At 32.2% G+C, this 20,985-nt stretch overlaps 1 protein-coding gene across 1 annotated transcript; it reads left to right on the forward strand.

Annotated features, from left to right (window-relative positions):
• The first annotated feature begins 14,831 nt into the window (after positions 1–14,831).
• Positions 14,832–15,751, forward strand: LOC126749564 (protein lethal(2)essential for life-like). Its single transcript, XM_050459280.1, has one exon. The coding sequence runs from the start codon at positions 15,053–15,055 to the stop codon at positions 15,596–15,598; it is 546 nt and encodes a 181-aa protein (XP_050315237.1). The 5' UTR covers positions 14,832–15,052; the 3' UTR covers positions 15,599–15,751.
• The last annotated feature ends 5,234 nt before the right edge of the window (positions 15,752–20,985 follow it).

The following is a 20,985-nucleotide window of genomic DNA, read 5'->3' on the forward strand; positions in this document are numbered from 1 at the left end:
CGATCCATGCCTTAGAACCAATAATTTCAGTATGTATGAAGATATTAAATTACATCATTATGTGTGTTTGCAAACAGCGAAGCAAACCATACATACAGTAATATTTTTCTTTTTGATTTGAAAGAAAGTGATACGGTTTGGTTTGGAATTGGAATATGGAAGCAAATAATTTTCGAAGGGAGCTTATAGATCAATAAGAGCCGACAGGTACACTGTAAAAATTTAAAAATAAAATAAATTATACAGGTTGATTATCCTGATTTAGGATGTCTAAATTAGACTAATATTTTTGTAAAACTTAAGTCATAAACTCTTTTTTTTTTGCCCTACATTACTAGGATAAAGTAAGAAGAAGAAAGAGTTATGTACACAATTATGCCACCCTATATATAATATTTGCTTATGTATATGCTTACTCAGTTATATTGTATTTCATGCTTTATTTGCATTATTTAGTCTATATAATCACTTGTAATATTAAGTTAAGTTAATCTTCGTTCTTGCTAAGAGTACACTGTATCGCGGCTTGTCAAAATAAAAGTTTTTTAAAACGTTATTAACGTGACAGAAAACATAACTGGCGCAGTCGGTAGGATCAGGGCAGTTTTCGATTGAGATTTGCACGTCATCGAGACGATCAATCGTAAAAACGTGAGTTTTAACTCTTCGGTCCTGATACGAACGTGGAAGCTGAGATCAAACCTTATCAGAATCGCTCTGAGACGAGAGATCAGTGGAAACACCATTTGGACACATCTCGTGAGAGTACCTTAGCAACGCGGGGATTCATCTGATTGGAAAAAGGTAAGTGCCAATTTCCTTTCAAACCCTTTCCCTTACTTTGGATTGAGCGAGTGGAAAGTTAGTTTTAAGATTATTATTATTTTAAAATTTTTATTGAAACACATATTTGAAAAACTTATTTTGAATTTATCTTTATCAATTGAATATTATTGAAATTACCATTGAACTTTCTTTTGAGCAAATCCTATCGGAATATACTCTCTCTTTATCGTAAAGGAAGAAAGATTCAAATAATTTAGTAGTAAAATTAATTTTAGAATTAAGTTTATGTTATTTATTAATAACATTATTTTTATTTTTACTCTATGAGTGAACCAAACGTTGACGCATTAGCTGAAGAATTTTTCAGAACTCTCAAATTACAACAACAAAATTCGCATTTAGAAACAATCACTGAACAGTCCGAGTTAACTAATACAATGACTACTACACGATCAAATTCTATAAATTACACTCTTCTAAAAATGTATGTTGATACAATTCACCCTTATAATGGTGATTCTAATACTCTTAACAACTTCATTTCTGCCGCAGATTTTCTATTTGAAACATATGATAACCAAGAAGATCCTATTTTAAAAAATTACCTTATTAGAACTATTAGAATGAAATTAATTGACCGTGCACTAATATTAGTAGGTTGCCGTATGGAATTATTATCCTGGGCACATATTAGAACTGCTTTAATAGATTGTTTTGGCGATAAGCGTAGTATAGAATGCCTTGAACAAGATTTGTTTGTAGCTATCCCAAATAAGAATGAACAACCGTTAGATTTTGCAAAAAGACTACAAGTATTGCGTAGTGCTTTAGCTCAAAAAATTAATAGTTTTGATGATAATTTTATGACAGCTGAAACAAAACTTATTCATCTTAGACAATACGATACTATATGTTTAAGAACATTTATAAGAGGACTAAACAACCCCTTACAAAGTATTATCCGATTAAAAAACCCAGATTGCATAGAAACCGCAATGACAATGATATCAGAAGAAGAAAACTTCCATTATACACAAAATTTATACAAACCATTTATACCAATAAACCATAACAAACAACCAACATTAATACACAAACCACCAGCATATTCACAGAATAACTCGCAACACAAAAATCATAATAATAATATACAATATCCAAATCAAAATAATTTTAGAACTCCAAATAATAACTTTTATCAACAACATAACTATAGACAGAATTTTATTCCACCTAGTTATCAGAATTTCAGTCAAAATTCAAATTTTCCACGAGGTCCAGTTCCAATACAACCTAGGCCAATGCCTCAGAGACCTCTTCCAACCAATCGACAAGTTTTCGGTACCCCAAAGAATGTTTTCAAACCCACAGGTCGAACACCCCTTGATAAACCTGAGCCAATGTCAACCAGAACATCTTATACAATGCCAACAAATTCTAACATTCACCCCAATAATCATTTTAAGCCATCTGGCCCAAGAAATTTCATTTCGCAAGAACTTTTCCAAATGGAAAATAAAAATCTAGAAGAAAATGTCACAACCAATTACCACCCCAGTGAAGACAATGTTGATTATTACGAAAATAATACTGAAAATCCTTATGAGTTAAATTCTTACCAAACAAATAGAAATGACCCCTGTACATCAACAGATTACAACGATTTTGAATATGGACCAGAATATTCTTATGATGAGAATACATTCCCTATTCCAGACCAACAAATAGAAAATGAAAATTTTCCTATTACCAACCCTTCGAAAACCCTAACATAACATACGAAGTAAATACACAAGTCACTAATAGCCTCCCTTATATCGAAATTCAAAACCCACCAATTAAACTGTTAATAGATACTGGCTGTTATCCATCAATATTACGACCCTCCATAGCTGAAAAATATTTTCCTGACAAAATCTATCAATTTTCATCGATATTAAAAACCGGAGTTGGAGAAAAAAGTTCTCTACAAAGCCAATATTCCAGCTTTTGCAGAATTGCAAACAAACGATTCGATCGATTTTATACTCTATGATTTTCATAACTATTATGACGGGATTTTAGGCCTTCGAGAATTAACTAAATTTATGTTTAACATTGACCTATATCATAAAAGGCTGATAAAGTCAGACGGTATTACAACCTTGTCATTCAGATATCGCGAGCCTGACTCAACATTTAAAATCACGGTCAACGCCCACGAAATTCTAAGCACAAAGGTACCCGTGACAACACATGATACTATTGACATAATTATACCTGAAGGAACAATAAATGACTCTTTATACATACCAGAAACGCTCTGCACAGCAGAAAATGGTTTTGCACGTGTTGATATTCAGAATAACACAGATGAAAATATTACTGTTGAATTAATGAGTCCAATTGACTGTAAAATTTTACCAGATTATCATAAAGATAATTTCGAATTTTTTCATTTAGACAATTTAATTAATTCAAACCCAGAAATATCCCATAATAATTACACTACATCTAATAAGAATCTCGATATTACCCAATTTATAAGACATGACCATCTTAATAAAGAGGAAAAATCAAAAGTTTTTTAAATTAATCAGAGAATTCTCAGACATTTTTCATAAAGAAACTGAAAAACTATCATTTACAAACAAAATCAAACACGAAATTAAAACACATCATGAAATCCCAATACACTCAAAATCATACAGATACCCTTTCATACACAAGGAAGAAGTCCAAAAGCAAATCAACAAAATGCTGAAAGATGGAATTATAAGACCCAGCCAAAGTCCATGGAGTAGTCCAATATGGATAGTAAGTAAAAAACCTGACGCAAGTGGAAAACAAAAATGGCGAATTGTCAATGACTACAGAGGAGTCAACTCTAAAACAATTGATGACAGATACCCTCTGCCAAACATCAATGATATACTAGACAAACTAGGAAGGTGTACATACTTTTCCACAATTGATTTATCATCAGGATTCCACCAAATAGAAATGGCACCAAACTCTATTGAGAAAACAGCATTCACAGTGGAAAATGGCCATTATGAATACGTAAGAATGCCATTCGGATTAAAAAATGCACCAGCCACCTTTCAGAGAATCATGGACAATGTACTGAAAGATATTCAAGGAAAAACCTGTTTAGTCTACATGGATGACATTATTGTCTTTTCAGCAAGCCTAGAAGAGCACATAAAAAACTTGCACCATGTTTTCCAAAGATTACGAACGGCAAGATTGAAAATTCAACTTGATAAATCTGAATTCCTAAGAACAGAAGTTGAATTCCTGGGACATGTGATAACAAAAGACGGAGTTAAGCCGAACCCTAGAAAAATAGAAGCGATCCAGAAATTCCCGATCCCGAGAACACCAAAGGAAATAAAATCATTCCTAGGACTCTTAGGTTACTACAGACGCTTTATAAACGGATTTGCGAAATTAACAAAACCATTCACGAAATGCCTAAAGAAAGGAGCAGTAATAAAACACACCCCTGAATACATACAAGCCTTTGAAACATGTAAAAATTTGCTATGTAACGATCCTATACTACAATACCCAGACTTTAGAAAACCCTTCGTTTTAACCACAGATGCCTCAAATATAGCAATAGGAGCCATATTAAGTCAAGGAAAAATAGGACAGGATCTTCCAATTGCATACGCATCTAGAACGTTAAACCAAGCTGAATGTAATTATTCGACCATAGAAAAGGAACTTTTAGCCATAGTATGGGCTACAAAACATTTCAGACCTTATCTATTTGGCAGAAAATTTATAATCGTCACAGACCATAAACCCCTGCAATACCTCTTCAACCTAAAAGAGCCAAACTCTAGATTGGTACGATGGAGACTAAAATTGGAAGAATTCGACTATGAAGTCCAATACAAAAAAGGAACACAGAATACAAATGCTGATGCTCTATCCAGAATAGAGATTAACATGATAGAAAATGATTCTATACTTGGAAGCCCTGGAGACATCACTGAAGAAATTGATCAATACATTGCAAATGAAAACGCTACTTTAGATGATTTAGACCAATTACCAGATCTATTTAACCCTGCTTTAGATCTAGAACCAAAATCGAATAAAATCAAAATTCTTTCTGATATACAAATATTACCCCCTCGTGACCAACGTCCACAAAATGGAGATACAATTCACTCAGCAATAGATGACCCAATATTAAATATACCTATAACAGAAAATTGTTTAAACACTTACAATCATCAAGTTCTAATTACCCACAATACAAATAAACAATATTGTGCCTTTAAAACCAAACATTTTGAGAACAAAATTAGATATCACTTAACTTTGACTAGCAACTATGTAAACGAAATCGTATACTTTTTCCGAGAATATATCGATCCTAAAGTTGTACACTGCATGTATATTCAACAATCTGAAATTGACAATTTAGGAAATAAAATAGGAGTAATCTTATCCAAAACATTTAAACATAACTCTTACAAATTAGTAATCTCCAATACATTCTTAAACGATATAGTAAATGTAGAAATGCAAATGAATTTAATAAAAAACCATCACGAGAAAACTTGCCACCGAGGTATTAATGAATGTATGATGTCACTGAAAAAATTATATTACTGGCCCAATATGAAATTAGACCTCACACAGTATATAAACAATTGTGACATATGTCAACAAGCCAAGTATGACCGCCATCCTCCAAAAATAGAATTTTCATTAACACCTACACCTCGAGAACCTCTAGAATCCATCCACATGGACACTTTCCAAATTTCTAACATAAAATTCCTAACAATAATAGATGTTTTTTCACGTTACGCCCAAGCTTACCCCTTAGAACCTAGTTGCAACGCAATTACACTTCTAGATAATTTAGCAATTTTTATAAGTCATCATGGACTACCTCATCAGATTACCTGTGATAATGGCACAGAATTTAAAACTTCCCTATTAATTGATTTTTGTAAACTTCACAAAATAAAAATTCATTTCACTACTACCGGAAATTCAAATAGCAATAGTCCTATTGAAAGAGTCCATTCAACCTTAATTGATCACATTAGAGTTTTAAAACTTAAATTCCCAAATGCGACAATGAAACAACTAATGATTTACGCGATTACAGGTTACAACCTCTCTGTACATAGTGTTACTAAACAAAAACCCTTTGATGTCTTAAATGGACGTCCAAACGCTTTAGACCCTTTTGACCTTACAGATGAGATCATATTAAATAAATATGTTAATGATCGTAAAGACCGATTAAAAATTATCTATGACGAAATCTATAATCAATCTCTTAATTCTAAATTACGTTTAAATGAAAAACAGAATAAAAATAGAGAAGCCCCTATAGATATCCCATCAGGATCAAAAATCTATGTAACAGATAAATCCGCTTCGAGAACTAAAGATAAAGCGCGTAAGAAAATAGAATACGTTCAAGAAGATATCGGTAATAAAATCATTACTAAAAACAAGAAAGTTGTACATAAATCTATGATACAAAAACCTAAAAAACACTTTCTTTTCCCTAGAAATAATGAACCTCCTGACACTTCAGAAGAGCTTCGCAGTTCTCCTACAAGTATTATCGACAACAGTGATAGCGACTAATCCTATCATAACCCCAATCAAATCCCCTTTATTCCCATTTCACTTAGGAAATGCGAGAATTATTGAAAGTAAACATACTTTCCTCCATTATGTAGAAATTAAACCATTAGTTATAGAGCTTACTAAACTAGAAGATAATTTTAGAATTTTAATTGCTGCTTGTAATGAAACAAATATTATTAACGCTTTGCTTTTACATCATATTAACACATTAGATATGCTTAAACATGCTAGCTTCTTTATTAATGAAATCAAAACTAAACTTAATAACATTAAACCACATAGCCGTGAAAAACGAGGCTTAGTAAATATATTAGGTAAAACGTCAAAATGGCTTTTTGGTACATTAGACTCCGATGATGGAGAAAGATATGACAAAGCAATTGAAGAATTACGCTATAGTCAAAATACATATAAAAAAGAAATAAATATGCAAATGTCATTAACAAAGGATTTAATTAACAGTTACAATAACACCATACATACTTTAAGTAAAAACCAGAACTCTTTAAAAAATCATGTTGACCTTTTCAAAAAGCAAATGAATAAAACAATTAATGATCTTTCTATATATTTAAAACTCCAAAATACTATAAGTCAATTAATTATAAATTGTCAGAGTTTTATTACTTTCCTAGACAATTTAGAGGATGCGATAATGTTTGCTAAACTCAACACCTTACATAGTACCGTAGTTTCAGCTATCCAATTAGAACAAATAATTTTGAATCTAACTACCCTTTATGGTGAGGAAAGACTAATATCATTTAGCGACTTAAATTATTATTATCAATTAACAGGACTTCAAGTAAGTTTTTCAAATGATAAAATAATTTTTGCTATTCATTTTCCTATATTTATAAAAGAAACTTTCGAACTTTTCCACCTGTTTGCTATTCCAACAAACCAAACCATTATAATTCCCAAACTTCCTTACCTTATAATTGGCACTGATCTACACCAATATCAAGAAGAGGCCTGCCCATTGATTGAAGACCTATACATCTGTCAAAATGCCCTAGGACCCCAAGTGGATGACTGTACTACGTCCCTCATAAGAAAAGCAGAAAACCTAAACTGCAAGCTGCTTAAAGTTAACGTAACTACCCCTATTATCCATCCCATAAATCAGCAATATGTTCTAGCTATTCCTGCTAGCACCAAAATAAAAGCACAACAAACGTGCCAAAACAAGCAAATATTCTTTATTGATACACCTAGTTTAATAGAAATACCATATAAATGCGGTATAAGCTTACTAGGATCACAATTCTGGAATCAAGAGGATATCCTGAGATCCAACCCTTTTCATCTACCGGATGTAACATTTACTGACTTGGAAATGCAGCTGCCAGAGGAAACAATCCAACTAGATTCAATCGACTTCAACCACATCAGATCGTTAGCAGAACGCTCCAATATCTTGAAACCCCTTCCAGAGGAAGAAGAAAGAATTCACCCTGCAGCCTGGAGCTTTAGTATAACTCTTGGAACCATACTAGTCATATGCTGTATAGTCTTCGCTATCTACACACTTATCCAAAAGAAAAGGTCTACCGAAGAGGAACTAGAACTTCAAGACAAAGAAGAAGCTGAAGAAAAAGATGCTACCCCTGGTACCTCGAAAAACAACACACCATCCCTGTTGTTTTCGACTTAGGCGGGAGGAGTTATGTACACAATTATGCCACCCTATATATAATATTTGCTTATGTATATGCTTACTCAGTTATATTGTATTTCATGCTTTATTTGCATTATTTAGTCTATATAATCACTTGTAATATTAAGTTAAGGTAATCTTCGTTCTTGCTTAGAGTACACTGTATCGCGGCTTGTCAAAATAAAAGTTTTTTAAAACGTTATTAACGTGACAGAAAACATAACTAAACTCATATAGAATCTTTGTCAAAATATGTCAAGAATCTTCAAAAATTGCAAAAACATACAGGTACAACTTCTTACTTCAAAAAATGCGCAACTCACAGAACACAAATATAGAGAAATGTGTGTTGCCTAATGAACAGACAGAAATTCTGTTGACAGCTTTATTGACGTTGTTGACAAAGACGGGGGCATCCATCTTGGGTGGCGTGTGGCGGGAAATTTAAGCTTGACCTATTGCCTGGTATTTAAATTTCAAGTAATTTGCAGTTGCATTACAAAGTTGATGCGTTAACTGACGAGTGATGAGATATATTCAAATAGAATTTTATTTTATTTAAAAAAAAAACAGTATACTTTCATTTTAGAAATACCCACATTTAATTAAAATCGTTAATTTTAAATGTTGAGAAAAAATTAAAATATTGCATCTCAGACATCCCTCATCACTTTAATCAAGAATTAACACATCAACTAAAATATTATTTAATTTAAATTTGGTTCTCAAGACATTGATTATTGCTTATTTAAGATATTTAGCTATAGATACTTACCAAGAATTATAAATTGGCCCGATAGATATGGGACTAAATTTTAAATAAAAAAAAAACAAAGCTAAATTGTCTTGTAAATGTTTTATTTTAAGATGAATTAAAATAAATTTAACAAAGGGTTTTAAAAAGGGCATAAGAAAGTTACAATATATTCTAAATGAAATACTGCAAACTGTAAGTATGGTATTAATAACACCTTTTATGTAAAAAATAGAATTGTTGCAGGTATAAAGCATATTTTAACTGAAAATCCTAATTTCTGGAGTTTCAGAAAAAAATTACCTGCTTTTTTTCATTTCCATAAGTATAAAACATAATAAGAAATATGTAACAAACATACCTAAATAAAAAATTAAACATATATATTTTTTAACCATCTATACAATTGCAATAAAATAATATATATCCACAAATTATGGAAAACAAAATATAAGCTCTTATAAAGACAGAAACTGAACCTATCTCTAGAAATAAATCTGGCTTTTCATTGTAAATAAGTTAATTAATAATGACTAGATATAACACAAATACATATGTACGAGTTAATATGCATGTTTTTTTCCATTTTATTTTTTTAGTATAAGCAAATAAAAACAAAATATGACTTTTGATTAGTCACAATCGGGTAAAGATGTCACAAGTCAGTGGGGTTGTCTCCAGTAGGTATGCAACATGAAACATAAGAAAACAGATTAAGACAGTGTATTTTGTATACAATATTATATATTCTATCGGGTTAAAATTAAATCTCCTAAAAGTATTTCATCCTAATAATCCAAAATACATAAGTTTTCATTATTAGTAAGTATTGATTATCACATTAGTTATGATTACAATAATTAAGGTTCTAAATAATACTGTAAAGGATTTGATATTAGTCCATAATTTTACTTTAAGCTAATAATATGAATTTAATTATGGGTCAGTAAAAATAAAATAGGACTGTAAAAAGCATAGCATTTACTATCAAAATGTCTCAGGTAATTTAGGTATTTTAAAAAATAAGATATTACATACTAAAATCTTAGCTAAAAAGTTAAAAAACAAAATTATTCTGAGTGTGTAGGTGTAGGATCATGAGTATTAAATGAGGCTATTCAGGATTTTTGTTTTTTTAAAGGCATTTTAGATTGTCAAATATTTTTCTGTTTTTTAGAATGTCCAACACTTAAAGATTGTTGTTGTGGTTTTGAAGTTGGCTTTTGATTTTATACTTTAAATATTTATAAACCAACCAAAACTTTTTCTCTAAATTGACTAAATGACCATGGCTATCCATCCATAAATGTGTATAACTTAAGGTGGATTAAGTCGATTAGGGAAATCAGTTTTTGAGAAGTATATGTTGCGGTTTAGTTATTAATGAAACTCTGGTACCAATGCTATAAATGCATTGTTTAAGATTTTATCATTTATATTAGCTTTTAAAATCTGTATTAATTTTTATATAAATTCGTGTATAAATTTTTATATAAAATTGTAATATCTTGTATGTAACTGATGGCTAATAAATGACGTTTTCAAAAAAAAAAAAAAAAAAAATCTGTTTTTGTTAAATTGAACAAATAGGTATTGTGTTTATACTCCATGTGAATATCATTTCTACTTAAGGACCAGAAAAGTGTTTGGAACATTTTTAGTCGGACTTACATGACAGACAAGATTTTTGTAAGGATGGATTCAATGGCAATTAAAAAAAATTATGATTTCTGTGACTGTCTGGGCAATTCCTCATATATAAACTAGTGAATAAAGAATATTTGTATGAATATCTTAATCTATAAGAATATCTTATAGATGAAGACAAGGAAAAGGAAATACTTCATATTTTCCCAGTGAAGGTTCAAGAATTAAAACTGAATTGTAAAAAAAAAGTTAAATTGAGAACAGTGACATAGATATGTCCAAAATAGGATTAAATCTATAATTATATCCTGGAAAATGATAATACATCCAAGATACACCTCAACATTATTAGAAAACACTTAGGTATGTCATAATTGAAATTTACCTGTCTCCTGCTCTATGTAGTTGCACGATGATTCGATGTTGGCACGTTTGTAAAATAATGTATCAACCCAGAACTCAAAAAAACTACAAAAAGCTATAAAATTACTTAAAAACTTTAAATTGGAAGAAAATCATGAGGCTTGGCTTGTTTTTCACCCAAAGAAAACTTAAAAAAGACAATCGTCAAATACGACAGTTAAAATGTCACTATTGTCATATTTGATGTACGTCAAAAATTAGACAATCATAATCAACCGGCCATCTTGGGTGGCAGACTATTCCGCCCCGCCACATTCAACCTTCATACCGGTGCCGCCACATTCAACCTTCATACCGGTGCCGGTGGGCGCAACTAAAAATACTCATTGACGTGTTTTAATTTAAATCAACATAGCATAGCGCCGCCGCCAGAAAAAAATGTAGGGGGGTCACAGTGGCGGCTCGTGACTGATAAATGCGGAGGTCTTGCAAAAGCCCGCAGCGCAGGCGCAACCGGAGGCGGAAATTTTTTTTCAAACCCAACCCAAGTTGAACCCAAAATTCATTAAACCTAACTCTATTTAGATGACAATTTTAAAATTACATTACTTAATTTACTGTATCTCTCATCTAAAAATATGTTTAAAAAATTTACATTTAAAAGTAAACCTTCATACTCAAAGTAAAACATCACACCATAAAGAAATAAAAATAAGAGAAGGTTTAAAAGGATACCCATCTTTGACACATTAATTTTGACATACAGTTGTGGTCACATAAATAGCACACTTAGCCTTTTCATATATTACTTACAAAAAACAAATTCCTGATTGATAAGAAAATATTTAAGCAGTTAATCTCCTCCTAATATGCAAGACTTTATGTTTATTTTAAAAATATATGCACATACAGAATTTCATTCCAATATTAACGTTTTAAGGCTGGACACATAAATAGCACACCTTTCATTCTTATTAAATATATCGAGTGTTAATTAGTAAGTATTATTTTAACTTTTAAATTTTTGAATATTGTCAAGAGTAGTTTTGTTTTTAGTGGGTAGAAAGAAACATTGTGGACCAGAGAGGAGAGCTCTTATTATAGAAAAGAAAAATCAAGGCTTTTCTATTTCTGCTATAGCAAAAGATTTAAATTGCTCTAGGAAAATGGTTTATAATGCTCTGGCTCTCTATGAGACCACTCAAAGCACAATGAACAAGAAAAGATTAACAAGGCCTCGAAAAACCACGTATAACATGGATAAAATTATTATTAGAATAAGCAAGGGTAATCCATTTTTAAGTTCCGCCCAAATAAAACGTGAAATAGCAGACCAATATGGCGTCAATATTTCTGCAAGAACAATAAGAAGAAGATTATGTGAAAAAGATCTCAAAGGTTGTGTAGCTAGGAAAAAACCACTTGTTTCAAAAAGAAATATTAAAAAAAGATTGGCATTTGCTAAACAACATATAAATAAGGACATTAATTTTTGGAAAACCATATTATGGAGCGATGAAACCAAGATTAATAGATTTGGAAATGATGGAAAATGCTATGTTAGACAGACGTCCTCCCAATCGTGCCTTAAACCCTAGGTACACAATTAAAACTGTTAAGCATGGAGGAGGATCAATTATGATATGGGGAGCAATGTCATGGCATGGTGTTGGACCTATTCATCGTATAGAGGGAATAATGGACCAATACAAGTATAGGGAGATTTTGCAGAATGTTATGGAACCATACATGGAGCATTTTATGCCAATTACATGTAAGTTCATGCACGATAATGATCCAAAACATTCTGCAAAATCAATAAAACGATGATTTACTAAAAATGTGGTAGATGTTTTGGAATGGCCGCCACAAAGCCCAGACCTGAACCCTCTGGAAAATTTGTGGGATCACGTTAAAACCAAAATTAAGGTATTAAATCCCTCAAATCTGGATGAACTATAGCAAAACTTCCAAGAGGCTTGGAACAGTATTCCGGCAAGCGTGTGTGCAAAATTGGTGGAGTCAATACCCAAGCGATTAAGTGAAGTTATAAAAAATAAAGGATACCCAACAAAATATTAAATTGGTTTTGGTGAAAGTAAATATTTTTTAAGTGTGCTATTTAAATGGCCAGCATTTCTTTAGTTTTTTTGTTATGTTTCTTATATATTTAAAATACTCTTTTAATTTTAATTAAATACAACTCTTTGTAGAACATCTAAGCTAAATATATTATAAAAAAAATAGAAAATGGTATTTAATATTTTTTATCGCAATTTAGAAAAGTGTGCTATTTATATGACCATAACTGTATTTGACATTTATCATTAGTTGAAGAACTTAGTTTCGAGGGCGCCACCAGGTGACAGTTCACAGATGATTGATTTGACATTAGCAAAAGTGGTGAAGGGAGGGCGAGGGAAATTAAGGGAAAACGGAAAGAACAAAGAAGAACGTAAATTTCAGTGGCGGAGTTTTCTTGCATTTCGCGTTTTAATTCAGATATGATTTTAAACTTCGTTCAGTGTTCTGTTTAAGATTATTCTGTTTATTAACTTGTTAGTTATAGAGTAAATTCGTTTTTCTTTAAATTTAAACATTAATTTAATTACCTATTTTTAAAATTAAAAGTTAAATTATTATTTGAAAATTGCATATACGCTAATGGGCATTCAATGAATGTTTTATTTACTACTGCGTTTCCAAACCCATGCCGCGTAGCCAGAGCTCCGTCTGTCATATACAGACTGTAGATAGTTATATACCTACGCCACCTTTTGCCGGTTTTTAGAACAATTTTCGATTTCCGCGGTTTTGAGAGCATTTTTGCATCGCTCGTATTTATATAAGTATGTTATATTTTTATAAAATTTCAAAATTTCGTTTAAATTTTTGATAATATTGTTAACACTGTTTTATATTTGAATAGCCAGGGGGGGTCGACCGACCCCCCCTGACCCTCCCTGCCGGCGTCCCTGTTTCATATATCTTACAATGGTATAATTTTTTAGGTCCCATCAAATAAAGAGCAATGGCAACAAGACGCAAATGATTTTAAAAACATGTGGAATTTTGAAAATTGTTTGGGCGCAATGCACGGAAAGCACATTATCATCAAGAAACCACCAAATAGTGGATCATACTATTATAATTATAAAGGCGCTTTTAGCGTTGTGCTGTTTACAATAGTAAATGCCAATTATGAATTTTTATATGTTCACACTGGCACCAATGGACGAGTGTCAGATGGAGGAATATGGAGTAAAACGGGAATTTATACACGTCTGAAAGCAAATAAACTAAAAATACCAGATCCAAAAAAACTTACTGATACAGATGACGTTTTTCCTTATGTATTCATTGGTGACGAAGCTTTTCCATTGATGGAAAACTTGATGGAACCATATTCGCAAAAAGGCATAACCCACAATGAAAAAATGTTCAATTATCGACTTTGTAGAGCTCGCCGTGTTGTGAGGTCAAAAAAGAGTTATATCACAGAAAAGTGCATAGATCGTGAAGATATATGCACAGGTATATTATACTAATAACAGGTACTATTATACCAGGTGAATGGAGACAGACAAGTAATTTACTGAAACTAGAAGGATCCAAATCGAAGAATGCAAATACCTGTGCTAAGAAAGTAAGAGACTTGTATAAAGAGTGTTATACAATACTTACTTTCTTTTTTAGTGTAGTTACGTTTGACTTTTAAATTAATTTTCACAAAAAAACCTTAGTTTGTAGAGTTTTGTAACCACATGTATATCGATAAGTTATTCATTGTTAATATCTTGGCAAAAAATTATTAAAATCCCTTTAAAATTTCAGGAGATACGAGAATTATATCTATTAAATAACAGCGAGCGCGGACTATAAATAGGTTGCTGACAAACGACATATGCTGTGTTCCCGATTTGGATACGAACGGACGCAGCTGCAAACATATTCATTTGCTTACCTTCAGAGATTTAATGACCTTATTAACCAAGTCTGGGAATTTCTTGAAATCAATATTTCTGTACAGATTCCTGTAATTTCTCGAATTTCAACCTGGACCTACCATAATACAAATTATGTTGAGAATCTTTCTGTCAAATTCCGGAAGTTTCTTTGTTGATATATAAGATGGGAATTCGAATGCCGGCCGACAGTTTCGCAATTGTATTTCTCGAGTTTTACTTAGATTTGTGGATAATTAGTTGAAGTTTGTGCTTTATACCAAAATGTCTCTTATTCCATTGATGTTCGGCGATTACGAACCGATGTGCCGCCCATCGAGAATCCTGGAACAACATTTCGGCCTGGGTTTGGACCATGACGACCTTTTCCAACCCTTAAACCTGAACAACAAAATGTTGACCAGAACTCCGGCGGGTTACCTAAGGAACTGGCGCCCCAACGCTGCCAATTTGGATTCTGGGTCTACTGTTCACTTTGACAAGGACAAATTCCAGGCCAATTTGGATGTGCAACAGTTCAAGCCGGAAGAAATCACTGTAAAGGTCACAGGGGACAATGTTCTTACTGTAGAAGGCAAGCATGAGGAGAAGCAAGATCAGCACGGTTATGTATCCAGGCATTTTGTAAGAAGATATGTGCTACCCAAGAACTACCAGATGGACAAAATCGAATCAAAACTTTCTAGTGATGGGGTTCTAACCATCACTGCTCCCACTGTCGAGAAGATGGAGATTGAGCACAAGTCTATTCCAATTACACAAACTGGAGAGCCTGCCAAACAGCAAAAGGCTGTTAAACAAAAAAAGTAAATAGTTCTTACTAATGTGTATGTAATTATATTTCTTGATCAATTCATTTTCTTTTCTATTACCTACCTTCAAGTGTGGTAATGCTTTCATTAAGTTTTTTTACACTTTCAGAAACTGTTAATTTTAATAATAAATAAATACTTTTTTTCTCTATTTATTGTTTTATTTAATATGTATCTTTATTTGCCATCATAAGTACTAATGGTACAGGGATATCTTGCTTTTTGAGATAAGTATTTATTATAAGCAATATTAAAATAGCATAATTATTAATACAGTCTTTTAGCATAAAAAGTGACAGAAAGCAATACATTTCCCAAAATCCAATAAAAATAAATTAGTCAGAGAGGTTAATAATAATTTTTATGCAACTACTGCAATTATACACTTTCATTAGTATCAGTATGGGTGGGAGAGATAAGAGTTGGTTGTTACAATTTTTAATTCAAATGTAGTGCCTTCTTGCATTATTTGTGTGTTATGGGGGGAGTATATAACTTTTTAATATATGTTAGGATATTTAGTTTTGCATTATACTTCATAGTATTCATAAGGAAACATGAAATGATATCCCATTACATTTGTATCAACTTACAGCACTTCAGGGCAAAATGTTTCATGATTGGGACAGGTTGTTACTTTATAAATAAATAAATAACGGCTTTATTTGTACTTTTCAATAGTGTACATAGGCGAAGTCTAGCCAAAGGCTAATCTACTTAACCTACTTAAAAAAAGTAAGCAAAATTATTTTAGATAGCACAACAGAGAGAAAAAAAATTAACATTTGTAATGGTAACACTAATATTATTATAAAAATTAACAGATATACACCCATTGGTCCATAAAAATCAAAAAATTATAAAATAAGAAATACCTACTGACAATTTAGCTATTCTGTTTTGTTAACAAATGCAGCTTTAGTTTTTTCTTGAAACCCGCTACTGACATTTCTTTTATAGGATTTGGAACAAGGTCATTGTAAATTGCCACAGCATTATACAGAAAACTACGACGAAAGAAGGCTGTTCGATATCTAGGAATTGACAACTTATTTATAAATCTCAGATTTGCATCATGTAAATTTTTCCGAAAAGTAAGTTTTTTGCGGAGGTAGGGAGGAGTAGTTGACGCTAGCAGTCCATGCACAAAAACCGCCAATTGCAAAGAGAATAGATTTTCCACGCGCAGCCAACCAAGTTCACATAGCCTTGCAGAGACTCTATCATACTTTCTCAGTCCATAAATAAACCTGCAGCATTGATTTTGCAGCTTTTGCAAACGGTACGCAGTGATTTTGTCTAAACATGGAAAATAAACAATATTGCAGTAATTCATAATAGGCAATACTAAAGACTCCCACAGTTTTTTCCTTACCTTAAAATTAATTATATTTCTGTTTGCATACAATGGCTTTAAAGAATAGTATGATTTTTTAATAACATTAGAAATGTGTAACTAAAAGCGCAATTCATCATCCAAAAGCAATTCAAGATTTTTTGCACATTTAACCATACTTAGCTGATTACCTCCCACAAAAAGCTTTAAACCGTCCAATGCTATTCTTTTTTTGTTCTTAGAAGTAAAGCACATAACACAACACTTTGAAGGATTGAGTTTTAAATTATTTTGAGAGGAAAAGAAGGAAATTCTAGAAAGATCGTCGTTTATTTTATTTGATGCCTCCAATACAGATTCACCTTTAAAAGAATGATAAATTTGCATATCATCCGCGAACCCCTGGATTTGGCAGTATTTTACAACTTTAAACAAATCAGAAATAGGAGAGATCCCAAAACAGATCCCTGAGGTACTCCAGATGTTATATATTTGATATTTAAAAAAAGTCTGATCTTCCAAGACCACCATTTGCCTTCTGTTGGATAAGTAGGATTAAAAAAACATTTGGGAAACATTATCAAAGCTATAATAAGCCAATTTTGCCAAAAGCAAATGATGATCCAAGGTGTCAAATGCTTTGGAAAAATCAAGCATTATAAGTGCTGTGGAGTCACCTTTATCCATTGCAGAAATTATCTCTTGGGTAACGTTTAGTAAGACAGATGTCGTGCTATGTTGTTTTCTAAACCCAGATTGCTTATGCGGAATAATATTATTGGAGGCGAGAAAGTCATAAATTTGCGGCTGTATAAACTTTTCCAAAACTTTAGCGATGACCGGGATAATTGAAATTGGTCTAAGGTCGCTGAAATTAGTTGGATTATTAATTTTAGCCAAAGGTGTTAACGGGAAATACCCAGCTTCTAGGCAACAGTTTATAATATGCGTAATATGTGGAGATAGCTTTGGAATACAGTGTTGCAACATTAACGCTGATATTGAATCACAACCGTGTGCATTTGATTTTAGGCTTAAGACTATTTTAGAAATTTCCTCAACTTTGGCTAATCGAAATGAAAAATTTAGATCATGTTTAAACTGTTTGTTCTGAAAATTAGCAACTTCTTCGGGGCAACTACCTAACGGGCTATAAATTGAAGCAAAATAGTCATTAATTTTGTTTGGATCTCGGAGATTTAAAGGAATAGAACGATTAGAGACATTTTTTAGACTTAGATTATTAATAGCTCTCCATAACTGTTTACTATCTCTTTAATCATTTCTTTTTTCTCGCCTAATCATTCCCACCACAAGATTACGCATCTGTCTATAATATGCCCAATCAGTCAAATTTTTAGATTTTTTAAAACTTAACAATGCCTTATTTTTTTCTTTTATAAAAAGCTGCACATTTGCAGTTATCCACGGGGTATAAGGCTTCGAAATTTTTGACGTCGTAAAGGGTGCATGTCTATCAAATAATGAGCAAATATTACTATACTCTATTTCAGAAGTGTGTAGAGCAATAAAACCCAGGTATGCAAAAGTGATACCTGGTGATCCACCAATATTTTATGCCACTACCTTAGTTGGGTATTAGTTTCAATGTAAAATTCTTTTTTTTCGTTGATTGCAGGTAGTGCCACCCGGTTTTGGGTCAATTTATGAGTTTTGCCCATTGTTACCCACTGATAAACATTGAAAACGGTTCGCCAAAGGCGTGCAACTGGGACTTGTTGTTTTACCTTATAATTAATGTACTTAAATGCTATTTTATTTTAGAAAGTTACTTTTGTTTAAATGGAATAATATTTTTTTTTTCACAAATTTATTGAACATAATATGTAGAGTAAAACAGTTGAAAATGTCACTTTTGGATCTGGCACTTTTTGAACAGTGTATAACAATTTTAAATTATAATAGATTGTAGTCTTCTTCGTCATCTGACGAACTGTCATCACCTCTTGACATTATAATTAAAGGATCGACTGTCTGATCGATGAGGTTGTCAAGATCCCACATTTTGTCCTCTTGCTTAATTACATGCTGGACTGCTTTTCACCAATTCTCTGGTGTCGCTTCCGTAATGGCTTGATCAAACAGTAGCTTAACATCTTTCATTTTAAAAGTCGTGTTTTGTCTTGCTACAAATCCTTTTACCTGCGCCCATATCAGTTCTATAGGATTTAGTTCGCAATGATATGGCGGTAAGCGCAGTACAGTTATATTATATTTTTCGGCTATATCTTCCACGGCGTATTTCATGAAACAAGTTTTGTGTAAGTTTGCTATTGCCAGCAGTTCTTTTTTTATCAAATTTGCTTCAAACGCAATACCTTTTGCAGTCAGCCAATCGATAATTTCTTGCTTTCTCCAACTTGAAGTTGGCGTCTTCTCTATTCGCCGTGAATGATAGCTTGCGTTATCCATAACCACCACCGAATTAGCCGGAAGAAATTTTATCATATCACCAAAATAGTCCTTGAAAACGTCTGAGTTCATGTCTTCATGGTAATCTCCTGTGCGAGTCGACTCAAAGGTTAGCAGACCTTCTTTTAAAAATCCCTCTTCCCTTCCAATATGTGTGATTATAAGTCTTTTTTCTTTTCTCGAAGGTACTTTAATACCCGTAGACAGGCCTTCTATGAAAGCTTGGCGAGCACTGGTTATATTTTTGTCTTGCCACATTTTTTGGACTATATAACCTTCGTTAATCTACGTCTCATCAAGATAAAAAACTTTCTTTTGCTCCCTGCGGTAATGCTTGATACTTCTCAAGTATTGTCGTCTCCAACAAACAATTTCGTCGCTCTCCAGTAAAAGTGCTTTGCGGTTATGCTTTTCCCAGGCAAAATCCATATTTTTTAAAGTTTTCCATAAAAGTTTTCTACTTATCAACGGAATACTGTCATCTCGGCCAAGCTCCATTAAAATTTTGTCTAGGGTGTATATTTCCTTTTTAAAATAAAAAGAGTGAACTTTTGTTCGAATTATACATTTAGCATTTTCATCAAGGACTTTTGTAGGTCGTCCTGGCTTTTGCTTGGGAGATTCCACTTGACCTGCTACTTGTCTTTCCCGCAACAATTTGAAAATGGTGGACTTCAACAATTTCTTGCACAGTAAAACTAGGGTAATCGTGTTTTATGCAATCATGTACATTTAAAATAATAACTTTTTCACTCAGCGATAGTGGAGAATTTTTAGTACATCTTTTCGTTGGACTGAATACCTCCATTTTTTAAATATTGGGATAATAATATTGTGATTACACTACAGCGTAGCAGTGACTACTAACGTTTAAAATATGATTTAAAAGTATTTATAGTCTGTATATATTACCTGACCCCATTTTTGCATGTTACAAAGCGTTAAAAGATAGGTACCTATATAAAAGGATTAAAAGTATTTATTTAGTATTTAATCTCTTTCAAAATAAAGGCATTTAATCCGTGAAAATTAAATTCATAAATATTCATAAGTACCTACGCCTATGAACTACCACGAAATGTAGCCAAACAGAACGGAATTCCCCAGTTTATTGCTCTATACACTTCTGAAATAGAGTATAGTAAGATACTGAAATTTTTCGTCTAGATTATTGATATAGTACACATTATCCCACACAATTTTATTCATGTCCTTATAAAAATAATTTTTATTAAAATGTTTAAAATTACGATAGAGTTTCGTTTTTATCTCCCTGTTTTTATCCATAACTTTATCCATAAATTTGTAATAATTTATTTATATATTAAGAAAGGGAGAATCATATGAAGAACATTATAATATTTAATTGTCTGGAAATAATATCCAATCCAAAGGATATTGCCACCCTGGTCATAGAACAATGCACTGAAGCTAGAGAGGCAGAAATCCAAGCTTTTGGCTTAGGAAAGTTCAATAATAACAGAAGCAGGCCCATTAAAGTAATTTGTAAGTCTCATGATTTTGCTATGAGCATTTTGCATAATGCCAGGAAACTGAAACAAAACTCTCAACTAAAAAACCTGGTAATTAGCCCAGACAGAACTCCACAGCAGCTT

Source organism: Anthonomus grandis, unplaced genomic scaffold, assembly GCF_022605725.1.
Source record: "Anthonomus grandis grandis unplaced genomic scaffold, icAntGran1.3 ctg00000319.1, whole genome shotgun sequence".
Lineage (NCBI taxonomy): Eukaryota > Metazoa > Arthropoda > Insecta > Coleoptera > Curculionidae > Anthonomus > Anthonomus grandis.